This window comes from Dipteris shenzhenensis, chromosome 15 (genome assembly GCF_047967505.1).
Source record: "Dipteris shenzhenensis isolate YYH24624 ecotype China chromosome 15, Dip_SZ_1.0, whole genome shotgun sequence".
Classification (NCBI taxonomy): Eukaryota; Viridiplantae; Streptophyta; class Polypodiopsida; order Gleicheniales; family Dipteridaceae; genus Dipteris; species Dipteris shenzhenensis.
In genome coordinates, this window is record NC_141610.1 from 55,573,159 (window position 1) to 55,593,605 (window position 20,447).

A 20,447-nucleotide genomic window follows, 5' to 3' on the forward strand; every position below is an offset into this window, starting at 1 on the left:
TGCTAAATACTTTAGACTTGTCATCCCTGTGTCCTTACCTATTGATCATGAAATTGGGGTACACAAAAGCATATACAGCCTCACTTCCTAGTCTTTGTGAGTTATTTCCTGTTTTGCAACTTTGTATGCTCACTCTTTCAAAAATCTGACCATAACCAAAAGGCAAAAAGATGGTAAAAATATTGAAAGATGATGTTGAAAAAGAAACTCTTAATATAACATCCACCCAAAAGAGTTTGAAAGAAAAAGGTCCCATTTTTGAAATTCCATTCAAAAGTCGTCATGAGTTTCAGGTTTTAGCAACTAGGAATCGTACTCCCGTCTGTGAGATCAACATGCAATTCATGGTGCATGGCTACTCCATTGTCACCTGTAACTTAAGTGGCCTTACAAAATATTTTGGTTGAATTTTCCCCACCTTCTATTATATGCTTTGAAACAATACAGAATCAGCTATCTGTGAGGCGCTGATGAGAAAAGGATAAAACTAGCTCCCTTGCAACCTACTTCAATGAGTGAAGACCAGTTTCCATTATCCATAATTCTTTACATGGACTTACAATGCGTGAGATTATGGCATGGGAATCAACAACTAGTCCTTCATAGTCACGCAGAGGAGTCCTTTGACATAATTGCTTAGTACATCAGATTGTTCTTTTAGAACAATCTTTTTATCGCCGAATTACCTAACAAACCACCATACCTCCCTCCCTCCCTCAGCCTGCCTAGCTCCCTCCCCCCTCAGCCTGCCTAGCTAGCTCCCTCCATAACCCCGCCTAGGTCCCTCCATAGCCCACCTAGCCCTCCATAGCCCTTCCACCATCCAGCCTAGCCTTGCTCCCTCCATATCCTGTTGCGCACTGCTCCAGCGCTCCCTAGCCCATGGAGGGGCCTCCACAGGTTGACCTTCCCACCCCCCATCGAGACCTCCACAGGGCCTCCAGGGCTGTCGCGGGTCCTCCACAGGGCCTTCAGGGCTGCTGCAGCTCATTGCACCTGTCACTTGACCTTTCAGGGCTGGCCAGCCCCTTATCTCATAGCTCCATTATCTGCTGCGAGACTGCCCCAAGCCTCCGCATCTGCCTATAGGTGGCCCTAACCTGCCCGTGGTACTCAGCATTTCCACCAAGAAGGGATGCCGCAGCTGAGCAGGCCAAGAAGCAGCAACAGGAAGAGAGAGCAAGGTTTGTGGACCACCTGCAAGCACACACACAGAAATTATAAGGTTTGTCGACCACCTGCAAGCACACACACAGAAATTATAAAGTTCAGAAAAGGGGCAAGCAATCAGGTCCAATTAAATCTCTTCAGAAATCTTCCCTCAGGTCTCTTGAACTGCCCTCACAAATCTCCAAGTAAATCTCCTCAGAAATCTGCCCCCAGGTCTCTTGAACTGCATACAATGTGAGCTCAAACAGCCCATAGCACGCGATAATTTGCATTCAGATGCTCTTTTCTTTCAGACAGATATGCAGAATTGTGTGCCCAGTATTGCCAACTCACCAGATAGGAAAACCAGAGGACAGAAAATACAGTGCCATTTGGATGAGTACTCAGAAAATTAACGACCGGCACATCCAGGCATGCATAAATACTTTGAAAGAAGTTTCTAACATGCAGGAAACTGATATTGACAACTTGTAGAGAAATTAGGGGAAGGCAATGAGGTGTGTCCCGAAGAAGCCCCTGCCCCGCTGCCTCATTGCTCCTCCGCCCCGCCCCTTCTGCCCTTTTGCTGACACCTTCGCCGCCCTTCCGCCCCGCAGCCCCTTCCGCTGTCCCGCTGCTCCTCCGCCCCCGCACTCCACCCTCCTTCCTCCCCCTCCGTCAGCTGCGCCCCCTCCGCCTCCTCGGCCTCTTCCGCCCTCTTCTCCACCCCTCCTCCCTCCCCTGCAAGCTTTCTTCCCCCACCTCCTCTCCGCTCCTTCACTCCCTCCTTCTCTCTTTCTCTTCTCCCTCTTTCTCTCCTTCCCTTTCTTCCTTTTACCTCCCCTTCCGCCCTATCCACCTCTCTCCTCCGCCTCGTCGCCTCACCTCGCCTTCCCCTCGGACGTCATTCTTCCTCACCCCCCCCTCTTTTTTCCTCTTCCTCCCTAAACGGGAGCATTTGTGCTTGTTAAGGCAAAATAAAATCTTGGTGGTGACCCTTATTCTGGCCAGAGGGGCCCTATGGCAGCACCCTCGAATCCCACAGCTGTCAAGGTTTTTCTTTCCCCAGCTGACAAGCAATAGGTACAGCAGGCAGTTCAGTCCCTCCAGGACAAAGGCGCTCATGGGCAGAATTGTGGGCCTCACGCCTACACGGAGACAGGTGCGAGAGTGGATCCAAGCGAGATTGACATTAGAGGGTGACCACATCCAGGAGGTCACCATCTATGGAAGAGGTGTATTCCTCATCTAGCTGAGCTCCCCCGACTCTGCCTCGACACTCGTAGAGCAGAGCCCCATTCTCCTTGGCCTGCATCTAGTGTACCTCTTTCCTTGGAACCATGGCTTTACAGTGGAGGACATGGACATGACACACCATGTTTCCCATTTTCCAATTACGCTCCGCTTCCCAAGGGTCCCAAAGGAGCATCGAGCCATCCTCCCCTCCATTGGTCGGGCATTTGGCACCGTGCTCGAGTCTCTGCCAGAGTCGGCCACCTCAGTTGTAGCAGATGACGGGATCCCCAGGATTAGATTGGTGGTTGAGAGCTTAGAGTCTCTCCCAGAGTTGATCCTCCTAGAGACCCTCGAGGGGGGCACACTTCGCCAGCGTGTGGAGATTTCTGGGCTACCAGGCCAGTGTCTTCGCTGCAAACAGATGGGTCACCTAGCCAAAGATTGCCCCTGAGGCCATGGCCGAGCGCCCCCCAACCCTTGCAAAGCAGGCAGAGTCAGCAGACCAAAGTCCAGCACCCCCTCAGACAGGAGCATCAAGAGTTTCCAGACCCGTGAGTGACCCCCGTAGAAGGGGACTGGACCCAAGTTAAAATGAAAAAGAAACCAAGCAAACAGGTTCGCAAGCGCCGCAGGCAGAGGGCTAGACGCACAGAGAGAGAGAGAGACAAGGATGTCCGCGAGGCACCTGAGGAGGAGGAGCAGCAACTAGCAGAAGCCCTTACATGGAGATCCACCTCCCCCAGCGGGAGAGGCCACCGCCTAGCCAGATGATCCTCCCGTGATGGAAGTTCAGCGACTGCATCCACCCTTCCATCAACAGCAACAAGCCCCAGGAGTTCCTGATGAGGCGATGGCGAACGTTAGCCAAACAGCGACTAAGGAGCGGATTCAGAGCCCCGACGAGCCTAATTAACAGGGGGGCCTGTGGTCGCCCCTATTCCCCCCCCTCCCCCTCCCCCTCCAGATCCCTCCCCCTCTTCCCGTCCACTCCCCCCCCCTGGGTTCCCCCCACACCCTCCTCCCCCCCTCGCCCCTCCTGCTATGATCACTCTCACCACCCGCCCCCTTCCCTCCGCCCCCCCACCTCCTCCCTCCTACGCCTCCCCCCTCCCCACCTCCGTAGCAGGTTCCTAAGCCTCCCTCCCCTCCCCTGCTTCGACACCCCTATTAGCAGGCAAGGGTAAGACGACGTCCCCTTCTGCTCCCTCATCACAGCATCAGGCCCATTCAGGGAGGGAGCCAGAGGGACGGGGCTCGTCCTCCCTGTCAGCAGCTCCCAACCTCTAGCCTGGGCGTCCCTTACCGTGCGACTTCTGGAGGTTGGGACCCCGGAATTATCTGGAGAATCCGGACTCTTATCCTTTACCGCTGGAGGTAACACTTATGGTCCTGCAGCCACGAAAGGGGGGTTTGATCAATGCAGTGGGCTCTCAAACACACCCTGTTTGGAGCTTCTAGTTTGCCTCCACAGGGTTGGAGAAGTGGACCCCAGAGGTGTTTGATGTTATTATGGGAGAGCAGATTTCACGCATGATGGACGAGTGGATGGGAGCACGGGGACTGGACCTTTGGTACGCCCATGGTGCGGAGGTGAATTTTCAGCTGAGCTTCACGCGAGAGGAGCCGACGTGTAGTTTGGCGGTAGGAGTTATCAGATTGCCACTTGAGGCAAAGGTAGAGCAGGTATACTACTGGCCCCTCCAGAAGTGTGTGGAGCTGTTTGGGGTGGAAGTCTCCTTCATGATGAAGTGGGCACGGAAGATCGGCATTGAGCCAATATCCACCCTAGTATGTCGCTGCATAGACACGGACTATTCGTCCTCCAAACCCTCGGCAAAGTCACATAAGGCAGTCTTTCTGGAACAGGCACCCACTCACAGGAGAGTCTTGTTCTCTGCACCCCCGTCCTCATGAGCTAGACCATAGTGAGTTGGAACGTGCACGGGATCCACGACCATGCTCATAGTCAACCGCAGTATCTGATACTCCGGTAGGAGTTGCAGAGGGCAGTGGTAGGGCGGACAGTGGACATCCTTTTGATTCAGGAGCATATGTTCTCAGCAGCAGACATTAGAATAGCGACACCACCTTCTCCCAAGGAGAGGCCCGGAGGAGTAGTCCCCTGCAGTAGGACGGAGCAAAGGGGTTTGCATCTCAGTCTCACAGACTTTGGCTCCAAAGGTCTATGATTAGGGCAAACTTATCCCAGGATGGGTAGTTTGGATGGGAGTCACGGCGGAAGAGTCCACGATTGGGATCCTGAACGTGTATGCCCCAGCGTGCAGATAGCACCGCCCGGCCTTTTGGAGGAGGCTGGTAGAGTGTCTTCCGGATGTGGACTCTTGGATTGTTGGAGGGGACTTCAACAACCTGGAGTTTGGGCAAGACAAGCAGGGCGACGCCTCTGAGATGCCAGCAGCGGAGCGTAGCACCTAGGAGCAGTTCATTTTCATGATCAGCGGCAGAGACCCATGGCAAGAGCCAGATTTCAGCAGGATACATGGCAAAGTCCTCTTCTCTTTTGGACAGAGGAGACACGATGGACTGCTTGAGAGACTAGACCGTTTCTACGTTGGGGACTGGGCACTGCACAGAGGCGGCTTTACTAGGATTCTGACAGGTGCCACGATGTCAGACCACTCTCCGGTAGTACTTCACTTAGATCAGCCCCGTCGAGGTCTTTCCTAGAAGGGGGTACACATTCCAGAGGGCCTCTTGTAGGACGAGGAGATCCAGCAGGTCATGGTAGAGCTTTGGGAGCAGTCAGAGATGACACTGTGCGAGGGCTGGGCTTTGTGGGTGGCCAACGCGATCCAGAGGAGCAGTGAGTTACAGGCTCACGCCCTTAGGCGGAGGACTCTTCAGGAGCACGAGCAGGCTTTGAGGAGAGACCTCGCCTCCATAGAGCGGCTCAGGGAGCAGGACCCAGGTTCAATGGCTTAGCAATAGGTTCGAGAGCGCTTGCTTGGAGCTACAGGACATGGAGATTCGGCGGGCTGAATTCTCCTATCACCCTTCGGGCCCGGTGGGTATAGTAGGGGGACACGATGACGAAGCAGTTTTTTCAGACCACTCGGTCCGGATCGGCAAGCACACAGCTGCAGCGTCTCCGAGATCCGCATGGCATCAAGCACACTGATCCGTAGGAGGTTTTAAACTTGACCACAGGTTTTTACAGCCAGCTCTTTTAGACGGAGAGGATGACTCCAGCTGGTCTTGTGACCCAAGAGGTAGTTTGGGATCATGTTTCGACAGTAGTCTCGCAAGATTTATGCAGCATATTGGAGGAGCCTTTTACAGATAAGGAGCTTTGGGAAGCCCTCAAGGCTGTCTCGACACAGAAGTGTCCTGGCGAGGATGGCTTGACTCTGCCCTTCTTCCAGAACTTCTAGGAGATTATCTCCACCCCTTTCCGATTAGCCTGCTGAGAGATATTTGACACAGGCCCCTCCCTCAGTCCTTGAACAGGGGGTGGTTTTGTTTGATCCGGAAAGGGGGAGATAGGTCAGACATTCGGCAGTGAAGACCGATCACTCTGCTTGATGCTGCATACAAGGTCCTCACCAAGGTCTTGAGCTTGCAATTACGGCCCCATCTTACTGACATCATCCATGAAATGCAGACCGGGTTCGTCAAAGAGCGCAACATCCTGGACAACATCTTCATGTTGTGGGAGGCAGTGGATTGGTCCAGGGAGGAGTCACAGCCGCTCGCCATCCTTCTCTTGGATTTTGAGAAGGCCTACGACAGGGTGGAGTGGTCCTTCCCGGAGGGTACTATGCGGAGATTGGGTTTCTCATACAGATGGGTCAGAGGAGTTTTTGCACTTTATGCGGGGAGCTCTAGTCAGATGCTTATCGGAGGACACACAGGTGAGGCCTTTCCTCTCTCTCGCTCGGTCCGTTAGGGCTGCCCACTCGCTCCCTTCCTCTTCTTGTTCGTGGTGGAGGCTTTGGGCTATTATTTGAGATGACAGGTGGCGGGCCTCACAGGGTTGAGGCTCCCAATCAGACAGGATGAGCAACTGCTTGACTTGGAGTTTGCAGATGACACAGCCTTGTATGTTGAGGGCACCACGACGAGTTTGGAGAGAGTCAGGGGCGCCCTGGCTATTTACTACGAGGCCTTGGGTGCACGGATCAACTGGACAAAATCCATAGGTTTCTTCATAGGCTATGAGGAGACACATGAGATTCGTGAGTGGGGGAGTGAATTTGGATTCAGATGGATACCGCGGGGCCATACCTCGGATGCCAGGTTGGTATTGACATTACAGCAGAGCAGCAGATCGCCCCGGTCCTTGAGAGTGTTTGGCGCAAGCCTCTCTACTGGAGCTCGGCCAAACTCTCCCTAGCAGGTCGTGCCTTAGTGGCAAACTAGGTCCTTGCCATGGCCTGGTATACGGTGCTTTCACAGAGGATGGATTGGGCAGCTTCGACGGTTGGTTCGGAACTTCCTTTGGGCAGGTTCGGACGGCACGCGGAACACTAGAGCCTGGTTCGCTTGGTAGACGCGGTGATCGCAGGCACTGGGAGGCTTGGGTATCATTGATCTGGAGATGCAGAGCACGGCCCTCCTGGGAAAGTTGGTTGTTCGCGGCCTTAACCCATGTGCAGAGCCTTGGAAGCTCCTCTTACAGCGAGGGCTTCTAAGGAACACCCCATGCACTGGGAAGCAGTGACATCTTTCACACAGATGGATCTCTCAGAGGCCCCCCTTACGGGGAAGGGTTTCCCCTTGATGAGGAGCCTCCATAGGGTCTGGCAGAGACTAGCAAGGGGTCTCATTCGTGCTCTGCCCAGATGTAGAGAGGAGTTTGAGCGTTAGCCCCTTATGTGGCACCCAGAGATCACAGATCAGGAGGGGCGTATGCTCGGACAGCGGAATCACATTGGTTGGGCATAGTGGGACAATGGTCCGGCCGGGTCTTTTGGCAGATGGAGCAGATTACCCATGGAGGCAGAGGCGAGGCTTGACGCCGTAGCGCATCTGCGAGGGGCAGGGCAGCGGATGAGAGAGATTGACCTAGCCATTCCTGAGTCTTGGTGGGAGGGACTTCGAGTATGGAGGAACAGCAGATGGTTGGGGCAGTTTTCTCGGACTGGTGTCCCCTTGAGGATGATGATGCAGCGAGGCAGCACGCACCCCGGCTTCTTCCGTGTAGGACTTGGTGGCCTAATTCAGCCACTCACTAAGAGAGACCCTGAGATGGATGGGAGTCTTGATGGATTCACTAGCAGATGATCAGAGTGGTGGGACGTTTGGGGAAGGAGTGGCACATTGACCCTCCCAATATCTCAAAGCAGGATGCTCCCAGATGGTACCTTTGCTTGTGGGAGGGTAGACCCTTGAGGGAGGTCCAATGGGATTCGGGAGAGTGGTTTTGGCCTTCCAGGAGCGGCCTAGCCGAGCAGGTGGATGAGGTGCCCTTCTTTTCCTACACCACACGGATTGGCAAGAGGCTTCAGATGGACTCTTCGAGGTGGAACCCCTCAAGGGAGAGGCATTGGGTGACCTAGAGATTGCCCCGAGATGTCCGTTCCAGGTTTTGGACGCGGTTATGGTCCAATTTGCGGCCGAGGAAGATATCCTACTTCTTTTGGCTGGCCGCCCATCGAGGCTTGTCCATCGGACTGTGGTTGGAGCAGATGCGAGTGGAGGGGCAGTGCCATTGTTGCTCCACTAGTCTCTTGGAGACTATCCCGCACTGCCCTTGGAGCTGTCGTAGCACAGCGAGGATATGGATGGGAGCCCTCAGGATCATGACCCATATGCAGAGTCTTTAGAGGGACTACACCTAGGGGATGGTGGCTTGGTTGACCTAGCTCCTCCTCCTCCTCCTCCTCCTCAGGACAGCGTTTGGGAGGTGGTAGCCAGTATCACTTCGTGGAACATTGGGGTGGCTCGTTGCAGTCTCGTGATGGTGGGTGAGACCCGGTTCCACCCTCAGCTACCCTGGTCGCCATCTGGCAGGATATCATCTACACACTACACTCCACCTGGGAGCATGGGACTCCAGGCTCTAGGACGACTATCGAGAGGTGTGCTCGATTCTGCAAGGCTTGGCCTATAGGAGTTTTCCACATCTTCACTCCGCGAGGGATTTGCTGTTTGTATAGTCCCCCCTACCTGGCTGTTAGCCCTAGCACCAGAGATCCCCTAGGCAGTGAGCTGGGTTTCTCTGGAACAAGCCGGTCTTTTCTTTCAGCCTTTTCCTGTTTTTTCCATACTCAACACCTTCGGGACTGCTGTTTTGTATGAAGTCTTTCAAGCATTAATAGAAGGTTCCTTTCTTTGAAAAAGCAAAAAATAAAATTAAAATTAGGGGAAGGCAAAGAAGTGGATGTGTGAGAAACATGTCTGATACCTGCTTCTGTCACCCACCAATCTGCTCTACTAGGCTCACTCATGAGCTTCCTGGGACATTTTGCTGTAAGAGGGTCCGCTGTTGGGGGTGACCTAACTCATCTTGGAATAACCGATTGATTGGAGCTGTGATTGAGCCAAGAAATGGTCCCATTTGGAGTCCTGGTGTCTTTGAAGCATGTCTGAGATGTGCTTTTGTCGTCCCTTGGCTCTCTTTGTGGCCCTCACTAAGGTTCGTCAAGGGCAGCCTGGTGCTGTGATGCTGAGATGACAGTGCCTGGGATGAGGCAAATATGCACCCTTGTCCCTGTGCTCATGCTGGTATGGTGGGCATGAAGATCGGGTTCAGGGTCATGTGCCTACTGGCTACTGCTAAGTGGATCCTCTCCAAAATAGGAAAAGTCAGTGATCTGCTGCTGTCTATTTTGCATGGCCCCTTCCACTCCCAAGCCCCTGGCCAATTTCTAACCAACCCCTTCCTTTCCCTACATGGTCCCTTCCACACTCAACTCTCACAGCTAAGAGAGATTACAACTTATGATGCTCTCATGCCTAACTCGTGGGAAGTGATGCACCCCTCAATCATCATACTTGCAGAGTTTGCAGCTCATCCCGCCCATACTAATGTCTAATTCTAGTTTATCACCTACCTAGACAGGGTTAGAGAGCATGCATGTCTATGATAGGCATACAGAGACTACCATGGAGGGCCCTCTCATCATCCATCCAGTTGGCAGCGAAAGGGGCGAGAGATGCTGGTATTCATGAGCTACTAGATGTTTTCACCCTCGAGGCATGTCCATTGATCATCTACTCTCATACTAGTACTCCTTGGATCGGTCAACTCTAGGCCTTACATGACAAGGGATCCATTGAGCCATTAACGGTTACTTGTTGCTGGTTTACATTCTGTGGACTAGGGTAACCCAGCACAGCCACATGCCACCAAGATGGCAGTTTATATGGAGCATTTCCTTCGTCTGATAGATGATGGTCTCATCAAGCCACTCGGGTATCTACAGATCCACCTCTCGCATGGGCTGTGGGTAGCCATGGGCAGCTTTGAGCCTCATCTTATAGATTTGATATTGAGATTGGGAGAGAGGTCGAGGCAACACATCATAATTGAGAGCTACGACTCTATACCATATGTGACAGGCAGGAGAGGTCAAGACAGACGAGCAGTGCTTATGAGATACCCTCGATAGAATGAGATTCGAGGGAAATACCACTGATAGATGATGGTCTCGTCAAGCCACCCTGGTATCTATAGATCCACCTCTTGTATAGGCTGTGGACAGCCATGGGCAGCTTTGAACCTCATCTCATAGATTTGATATCAAGATTGAGAAAGAGGTGTAGGCAACACATCATCACTGAAAGCTGCAACTCTATACCACATGTGACAAGCAGGAGGTCAAGAGGAGCATGTGCTTATGAGATGCCCTCGATACTATGAGATTCGAGGAAAATACCACTGCCTCTTTGAGCAAGCAAGGTTTTCAAGCTAAGAGGGAACACCCAGATCAGCAATGCATCACCCTTTTTGGGACCAAGGTGTTAAGATATCACTGCCTCTTGGAGCAAGCAAGGGTTTCATGATGTGAGGGAGGTCATTGACCACCCAGATCAATGATGCGTCACCCCTTTTGTTACCGAGGTTATATGCCTTTTGAAGCGTTCTTGTGTGACCGGTCCGGAGAAAACAGGCTGGTCCACAATCAGTTTTCTTTCATTGTATTTCTTCCATGATCAGCACCACACGGATAGTTGATTTGTATGGTTGGTTTTTCTTTCCCCAAAGAAAGGACTTCCATTAAGTATGAAAGAAACTCCAAGAGAAAACCTCGAGGTAGAAGCACATCATGCAAGGCATGAGAAATTAACACCCTAAGAGGGAAAAATCAAGCTCCTATAAGAGAGCTAGAAACAATCTAAGGTTGAGGCTGAAAATGGCACCTCAACCATGTGAGGACTTTGAGAAGAATGGGGAGCGACTCCAATCCCTAAGGAAAATAGTCCTCCTGATAGAGGCTGCCCGGAAAGACCCCTGCATGCTCCCCCAAATGGAGACCAAAGTGTGTACACAGTATTTGTACAAATACAAGCCAGTGTGTGTACGAGGTGGATCTAAGAACCATCCAAGGCCTCTATGCATCTAGATCTCCAAATATGCCACGCTGATATGCCAATCTCCCATGAAGTATCCACAAAGCATGTGTAGGTCTGTAAGGAGAGCCAGGAATGTCATCCAAAGAGCATGAGTCGACCAAATGTCATTGAATTGAAAGAGCCCAAGGAGAGTCATGTCTCTCATGAAACCCTTGATCCCTAGAAAGAGAAAGCCAAGCTACCAAGCCCCAGGTTATAGAAAAAAGATGAGGCACAAAGGTGCTCAATAAGCTAGCAAACCCCTTCTAGATGATCCTCATTGGGAGAATTTTCCAGAGTCTCTTCTAAACGGATCTTTGCGAGTCAGCAAAAATTTGAAAATTCTCCCAATGAGAACTCTGGTGGGCTTCCAACTTGTAAGGCTGAGCTGAAACTTTATGGCCATGTAGCGCAAGAAGGGGAGGCTCTTCTGTTGGTGCCTTGATCAATCCATTCCCACTTGCCAGGGTCCCACTGTAAGTACTTCATAAGTACTTTATGAGGACACCTCCATAGAGCCAAATGCTCCATAAACCCAAGGGAATTTTTGATCTGGATTAGGGTCTAGATACCGTCTTGAAGCCAAAAAACACTACTCCACATGACCTACAACCCTGACAAGCTGAAATGCAATATGTAAAAGTATATCATCTATATACTTGGACAACTTGCCCCCAGTCTCAACATAAAAAATCAAGGCATCCCCGTCTGATCCGTCTTGGGATCCCTAATTTTGTAAAGGCCCCAAGTAGACCGAGAGTGAGGGCTGTCACATGCAAGAACCCAATCCAAGGGTATGGCTTTATGAATTCTCAAGTATTAATACAAAATTCTTCTCTGGAAAAAAAGCCTCCTAAATCAACATCTTCTCTAATGGCCCGACAAGTGTCCAAAGCTCTGCAACCTCATATAGGATAGTGTCTCCTCCCTGGCTCCATAAAATTAGGGTCCCTCTGTGAGTGCCTTGCAAATCTTGAGTGATAGTATGATGCTCCAAATCGGATAGCTGCTTGAACACACTCCATGCTCTTACAATGAAGGCATGCTCTCTCTCCCATCTGGCCCACCCTATGTGTCTTGAAAATCCCAATGGAAGTCCTAATTCATCAAACAAAAGGTCATTTCACACGATGGTTGTCCGTCCCTATCACCCCTTGTCTCAAGAGGATAGAAGTGAGGAGCTGATCTAATCTGGTTTAACAATCTAATAAGCACTACCAAGAGGGGGGATGAAGAAAAACTAATTTGTGCATCTGTGAAGATCCATCCAGTGCTTCGTCTCTTTTAGCCACCTCTATGTGGAGTACACATCTGAATCTGATGCCTAAAAATATCCTTCCAAAGCTCACTGCCAATGAGTCCTCTAACAACCAACTTTCCTAACAAGGCTCTACATTAGATGTCAATATTATGGCCAACCTCATGCAAGGACAAGATGAGAGTGCTCTAGCCAATTTGGTCCTCGAGTCGTGTGCCATTCGATCCAAACCATACGAAGTTCCGTACTAACCTCCTAAGCTAGACAATGCAAGAATGTGAGAAGTACTAGCATGAATTATGTACCAGAGCAGAAGCTAAAGATACCCAATTTTCCTACAAGGGCATTGGAGGCTAAGCCCAAAGTGGTGGAGCTCCAATAGAGTAGCTTCCTTGTGACTTGCTCTAGGAATGGAGAAAACTAGATAGAGATGTCCATGCCTATCTCACACACACGTATTTTGAACAATAATACCGCTCCCTATCCATCTAAAGCCAAGCTTAACTCTCCATCCTAGTGTGTCTACATCAATGACCAAACTCCAACGAAGCTCTATCAATTGACAATTGCCCCTGCTGCCGCAAGTTCCTACAACACAGAAATCCTCTAAGGCAATTCTAAAGCTGAAAGGCATGCATGGTCTCAATCACTGATTCATCTTGATTTGGCTCATCTTTGGAAGGAATTGCAGCCTTTGTCACCTGGATACACTTTTCAACATAATGTCCTTTCTTCTTACCAAACACATCTGGATCGCTGGTATAGCGTAGCCCCGCAACAAAATGATGATTTCATATGCAAAATGTGGGTTGAGTATGCCTTTGTGCATTCAGATCATGCACCGTTATGGTTGAGGCTATCTTTTCATGATATCCCAGATGATAGACTGCCTCAAAGGCGACATCTGATTGTGAACAATAGCTATTTGCAGCATGTTACTTTCAAGGCAATGGTTACTAATGCCTATCAATCTCTGAGCCACATTGTTATTGATAATGCATGGAATTCTTTTGTTTCCAAAATGCAAGTTGGAATTCTTTTGTTTCCAAAATGCAAGTTGTAATTAGAGGTTATATGGCAAGTCTTACATGGAGACTATCAGGGAAACTGTTGCTCCGGCTAATGAACTCAGTCAATTTCATCCTTTGTTCTTGCACGAGCAAAGAACACTATGCCAAGCTAAACATTGTCTCCAAATCAACAGGAAAATTTAGGGCTTTTGACATCTGGACCTTCAACCTGTCAATACAATATTTTGGACAAGGTTGACAACTGAAATCTTTCCAAAAATTGAAGTTTTCAGTTAATTTCAGGTTCAGGACTGTCACATTGTGCCATGTCATCACTCAGGTCAACAAAATTTGGGGCTTTTGTGTTGGGAGCTAAATTTCAGCTGGTGTTTGGGACAATAGATCATACTTTTTCAGTTTAAAGCCTTGAGGCTATACATTGGGTCAGATTATCAGACATTGAGTCACTTTTGCAGGACATTGAGTCAGATTATCCTTCATTGGGTCACATTTGCAAAAATTTCAGCAAAATTTGGGGCTTTTCTGCATTTGCCCTCTTTCTGGCCTATTTGCCCTCATTAAATTTGGGGCTTTTGCCAGATTTGCTGTTTTTGCAGTGAACATTGCCTTTCACAGTCACATTTGGGTCAGATCTACATTTGCCCTTTGATTTGGGTCTGAAATTTGCAGATATTTGCTGTCTTTTTGGACAGTCAGCTTTTTGCAGTGATAGCCTTGAAGCTTTTGGGTTTTCACGTCTTTTTCAGGGTATCACATTTGCTATGGCTGGGAACAATCAAGATTTATTTGGAGTTCTTCGTGAAGATGATAAGTTGGATGGCACCAACTATCCGATGTGGTCTCATCTCATGAAACATATTCTTGTTGCAAAGCATTTGTGGAATATTGTTTCTGGGGCTGCCAGCCAATGCTATAGTGGTTGCCTCTACTACTAGTCCTTCTGCAGGGGGTACTCCTTCTGATGCCTCTTCCTCTAGCACTCCTGCTGCTCCTCTTCCAACTCAAGAACAGTCAAGATGGGATACAAGAGATGCGAATGCACATTCATGCATTGCTTTATCATGCAAGAGAATCATTATTCCACACATCCGGTCTTGCAGGACAGCAAAGGATGCTTGGGATAAATTGTCTTCTCTCTATCAGATTCGCAATGAAGCTCGTGTTGCATATTTGAGAAGGCAATTACAGGAAGTCAGTATGAATGAAGGTGAGTCTATGGATGCATACCTGACAAAGGTCAAGGACCTCATGGAACAGCTTGCCGACATTGATGAGGTGGTGCCAAATTCACAGCTTGTTAGTACCACATTGAATGGACTACCAGATACATATCAAGGGTTTGCTACAACCCTTCGATTAGTGGCCATGGGTAATCCAGACCACTATTCTTTTGATCAGCTAGTTACTTTGCTTTTGCAGGAAGAGCAAAGTAGAGCTAATAGACAAGCCATTATTCCTGATCATGCATTTGCTTCACAGCAGACAGGAAGAGGCAAGGCTTCCAAGCCTATGGGCAAGCCAAAAGCTGCGCATAGTAACTGCAATTCCTCCCATGCATCTAAAAATACAGCAGATAAGGCAAAGAAGAAAAGATGCAACTATTGTCGCAAGCCTGGACATGACCTTTCAGAATGTAGGAAGCGCATTGCTTCGGAGAAAAAGAAAGCAGGATTGACAGTTAATGCCTCACATGCTATTGAATCCCATGAGCCAGAAGATGCTTCACTTGCACATGCTCTTCAGGATGATTGGGCATGGGCTGTCCATTGCTCATTTGATCCACCCAAAGCTGATGCATTCTTTACTGCTAATGATGCTCAGTCCTGGTACTTTGATAGTGGTGCTTCCAAGCATGTCACATCTTGCAGACAGTTGTTTCATTCTTTAGCTAATGCACCTCGAGGGGGGACTGTTACATGTGCTAATAATGCTTCATATGCTGTAAAAGGAGTTGGAGATGTGCAGCTCACATCCATTTCAAGCCATCCTGTCACTCTGACAAATGTTGTTTTTGTGCCTGGCATTGAAGTCAACTTGATTTCAATTTCAGCAATTGCTACTTCAGGTTTCAGAGTGATTTTTGATGGCTACAGATGCCTAGTTTATGATCTTTGTGATGACAATGCCATAGTTCTCACTGGCACTTGACAAAAAGGGCTTTATCACCTTGATCATCATTCAGCTGCACTTTTTATTGAAGCATTGGCTATTTCAGATTCACAGCTTGACATTCACAGCAGATGGCAAACGATGTACCTCAGACTCACACATTTTCCGAACATGTGTGTGAGGGTTGTCTTTTGGGTAAGATGCATCGATTTCCTTTTCAAAAGAATTGTCCAAAACTCTCACAAAGGAAATTGAAGCTAGTACACAGTGATGTCTGTGGCCCAATGAGGACAAATGCCATTGGGGGGTATAAGTATTTCATGACTCTCATTGATGATTTCACAAGATATTGCTGGGTATATCCTTTTAAGGCCAAATCTGAAGTTTACTTATGCTTTCAGAGATGGCTGAATATGGTTGAGAATGAATTAGGATGCAAGCTTGTCACCCTCAACACAGATAGGGGGGGAGAGTATATGTCAAAGGAGTTTGATGCATTTCTGTCTTCACGGGGCATTATTCACTCATGCACTACTCCTTACACTCCTCAGCAGAATCCTGTTTCTAAAAGGAAAAACAGGTCCACAATGGAGATGGCCAAATGCATGCTTAAGGCCAAGTCTTTGCCCAATAAATTTTGGCTTGATGCAGTAATGTGTGCCAACTATGTGCTGAATAGATCACCTACACGGGCATTGAAGACTATTACACCTTATGAAGCATGGAAAGGCAGGAAGCCTTTACTTTCACACATGAGAGTTTTTGGGTCTCTTGCATATGTTCATGTACCATCTCAGCTGAGACATAAGCTTGATGACAAGGCAATCAAGTGCATATTTATTGGTTACAGCCAGGAGAGCAGAGAGTATCGGTTAATTCAACCAAATACTGGGAAGATTATTGTCAGTAGAGATGTAATCTTTGCTGAACATTCAGCTTCTCCTCTTGTAGACTGCAAAGCAAAGCCAGATGTTGACATGTTTGATGCCTTTGAATCTTGGTTACCTTTGCCATCATAAAAAGAGGATTTTGACCAGCAACATGAGCCTCCTGCAGGCCCTCCACTAAGCAATAATCAGCCACGACCTCATGCTGATTTGCAGGTTTCTCTTCCGGCACAAAATGATCCCACTACTCATGATGCAGTCATTGAAGAAAGAGCTGTCAATAGACAACAAAGGCAAGTTCCCAGATGGCTTCTTGATACATTGAGGGACAGCAAACAAGATCAACCTTTTGCTGCCCGCCGGACAAGATCAGGGAATAGACAGCATGGTCACTTTCTTGAGTTTGCACTCCTTGCTACAGCTTGCAATGAAGAGCCTCTGTACCATAAAGATGCTTTTGACAGCAAAGAGTGGATGGATGCAATGAGAGCTGAGTAACAATCTATTGCCAAAAATTGTAGGAATATAAAAGGAAGAACTAGAAACTAGAAAACTAGAAGTAAAATAAGAACAAGATTGAAAGAAAGACAAAGAGTTACCTTGTAGATGAGTGTAGACAAGACACAAGCTAGATAGATTGCAATGATGTGACCCATGAATATATGGGCCAAAGTACAAGACATAAAGCAAGAGTGCTTATAGGATAATTGTAGAGGTGCCACATGGCACATACTCAAGACACAAAGACTAGACTAGACTAGACAAATGTAGACTAGGAAAATAGTACACTTAGTGTGTACTTATCTCCAACACCCTCCTTAAGTGGACACTAGGAGTAAGACAGAAAGACAAGACTAGAAGACAGACATAAAGACTGATAGACTGAGAGACAAGACAGAAGACATGACAGACAAAGATCCTGAGACACCCTCCTCAAGTGATATCCTCATATGGGTCCACAAGGGTAAGGACAAGATGGATCTAAAACAAAACACAGTCAGATTGATAGACAAATAGACAGATAGACAAGACTAGATAGACAGAAGACTGACTGTAGACAAACAGAAAGACCAAGACACTAGAACCCCTTGACCTACATCATCGGTGGTCAAAGTGGTAGACAAGAAATATGAAGTAATCAGAAAGCCCACTTCTCATCATATGAGGAAGGAACAGTAGGATCTGCTGATGGAGATGTTGCAGCAACATGGGCTGAGGTAGATGCAGGGGCTGATGTAGAGGGTTAAGTAGGTGTCATAAGCAGTGAGAGAGCTATAACAGGAGAGGAAGGGAAGGAAGCAGCCGACATCATGGGTATGGGTATGTCATTGATAGTGGCTATAGCTAGGGATGTAGAGGCTGTAGCTGAAACTAGTGCTGAAGTGGAAGTTGAACCTGAAGGTGAGGATGTAGAGGGGGTTGAGACTGAAGCGGAGGCTAAAGTCGAAATAGAGATAGAGGCTGAAGCTGAGGCTGAGGTGGGCCCTGCCTTTGCTTTGCTATCAACCTCGAGTCCACTTCGATTGTAGTGCGTGTTCACATCCTCAAGTTTTAGTTGTGTCGGTTGCTTGTTGTTGTTGTTGTTGTTGTCTTTCTTGGCTTTGTCCGTCTCTTTTTTGCCTTTCCCCATTTCTTTGGACTGATTTGTGTCTCCTTGGTGCAGGCCTTAGTGAACGATCGGAAGCAGGAGCATAGAATCCCCCGCCATGGCGGGAGGTACACCTAGGGGGAGCAAGAGGGGAGTCAGAGGTGGGTAGGAAGGGTTGCGGGTGGAAGCGTAGCCAAGCGGGCGGGGTAGAGGGGGTTGCACAGGCAGGTGAGCTCGGCACAGAGGGCAAGAGGCACTGCAAGCAGAGTAGGAGGGCGGAGCGAGCAGGTCGGGTGGGGAGTAGCGGAGTCGCAGAGGGAGGAGGTGTAGAGGTGGAGCGGGAGGTGCAGAGGTGGAGCGAAGCGGGAGGTGCAGAGACGGGCGGAGCGGGAGGTGTAGGAGCGGAGCTGCAGGGTGGAGAGGCGGAGAGGGGAGCTGCAGGGCGGAGGGACAGCCAAGGAGTGGCGGTGGAGAGAGAGAGAAAGAGAGAGAGAGAGAGAGAGAGAGAGAGAGAGAGAGAGAGAGAGAGAGAGAGATGCACAACGAATGGAAAGGCTCTTCGTGTATTGGCGCTTCAAGAAACAACCTCAGCATTGAGGTTGCACTCTACGCACACACATTGCTTTGGCAACAAGACGACCTGAACTCGTAGGACTCAGGGACTTTATATACATGACTTGTTTTGACATTCGTGGCACATACTACCCATCACATTTACAATCGTTTGCACCTACCATAACAAGGGTAGGTCCATTACATTGTATTAGGCCTTGGCATACTTACACCTTGACATTCACGGATCCTATATTAGCTGGTTTCTCTGACATCCTCGCAATCTACTAACAATAAGGGCACCTCAGCCTTGTTGTGTAGCACCACGGCTATCTTGGATTGGGAATTCGGTACACGATGGTGACCGGTGGGAAGGAGCTGCTCCCCACTTTGGCCTGCCCTTTGCATGTCCACTCTTTGGTCAACTATCCGCTTTGATCGCCTATTTTAGGTCTTAATTGAATCCTTGATATGCTGGTTCCAGGATTTCAACATTCGTCCCATCGTGAAGTTAAACTCTTGAAGCAAGCATCCACGTAGAAGATAAGTGGGTTGCCTAATAGATAGTGCCAAAATTTTAAAGCAATATACACCATCCCTAGGGTAGGTTCATCTCCTCCCATGAGAACATTCGGATGGCATAGTAGATCAGAAAATCCAAGACGGACCTAATCGCCATCCCATGCACATGGGAGAATTCCAGTCTAGCTTTATGAGCGTCAAGGCATTGCCTGCAAGATTTGGAATGCTTTGCTTCGGGATTTGCTCAATTCAAACTTCATATTTGCTCTTGTTAATTGATGAAGTAGTTCGGCTACTCTCGCAAACTTTTGGATGAAGCATCCGTAGAAGCTAAGGAAACCACAAATGAGCGTGCTTGGTTTGACTTTTGGCTCCATCTTTTGAATGGCATCCACCTTGGAACTTTCAGTCATGATGCCTTCGCTGGAAATTGTGTGTCCCAGCAACATCCTGAAAACATAGAAAACACAAATTTGTATGGGTTGAGGTGAATTAGTGTCTCACTGTATTTCTGGAACACCTTTTGTAGACATTCCAAGTGTGTTTGTAGTCATCAAGTCCACGTAGAAGATGAGTGGATTGCCTAATAGATAGTGCCAAAATTTTAAAGCACTATACACCCTCCCTAGGGCAGGTTCATCTCCTTCCATGAGAACATTTGGCTGGCATAGTAGATTGGAAAGTCCAAGTTTCCTTTGGGCTGAGCCAAGACGGTGTGTGAAGATTTTTGAAAACCCCAAACTCAACTGTACGTATGTACATGTGTGATGTTCAACTTGTGTGTGTGCTTGCTGGCATTCAATCAGATTTTGTGTAAGCAGCTTTCGAACACCTCATGGTATCCAGGGTCAAGATTGTGTTCATCATATGTGAATGGTCGGTGGGCAATTAGATGCTAAATGCAGGTGACATGCATTTGTGTGCACATAGTCAATGAATTTGTGCTTAAGTGCCTTGGTGTATGAAATTGTGGGAATCCCCAAAACGTGGATGAGGGTGGCTGTGAAGGCGGGTTAGGCTCTACTATTTTTGTCCATCCACGTTTTGGTGCCTCCACGGAGGAAGTTCACTTCAGTTTACAAGATTGGAGGAGCAGATGTTCTGAGACGTGTTGCAAGCAATGGGGAGAAATCCACACATGAGAGTGATACAGTGTGAGTGGTGTGGAGAATGTGGTCACAGGAAGGACAGATGCATTGAAGTCCAGCTACGTGTGATCCGACTCCGAGCCAGAGTGCAGAGAGCTCTGAAAGTGCTTGCCCGCAGGAAAAAGAATGCTCTTCGGATGCAGAGTGAGCTTCTTCAGTAGTGTGTTTGTTTTGTTGCCTTCCAGTTTTGTTGTTGTTGAGAAAGCCAGGGTGTGTGATAGTTGAAAGATTGTGAGATGGCAGAGGACTTTCCAGAGTTTTGGGGGATGCCATATGAGAATGCAGTGAGATTCCTGGAAAAGATGGAATTTACAGCACTTATGAAGGATAGGGCAACCCCTCAGATTTTGTTTCAGATCATGAATTATTGTTTGTAGGGAGATGCAAAAGCATGGTTGCAGACTCAAGTGGCTACCTTCAGGACTACTCATCCTCAGCAGCAAAGTCCGG

General features: G+C 48.6%; 1 protein-coding gene across 4 annotated transcripts in view; it reads right to left on the reverse strand.

Annotated features, from left to right (window-relative positions):
• LOC147894017 (choline monooxygenase, putative (CMO-like)) overlaps nucleotides 1-20,447 on the reverse strand; it is a 192,885-nt gene that overhangs the window by 37,861 nt on the left and 134,577 nt on the right. For all 4 annotated transcript variants that reach the window (XM_087386195.1, XM_087386192.1, XM_087386194.1 and 1 more), the window contains one exon: nucleotides 39-145. In XM_087386195.1, the coding sequence (XP_087242321.1) occupies nucleotides 39-145 (107 nt within the window). The remainder of the gene's footprint in view (nucleotides 1-38; nucleotides 146-20,447) is intronic.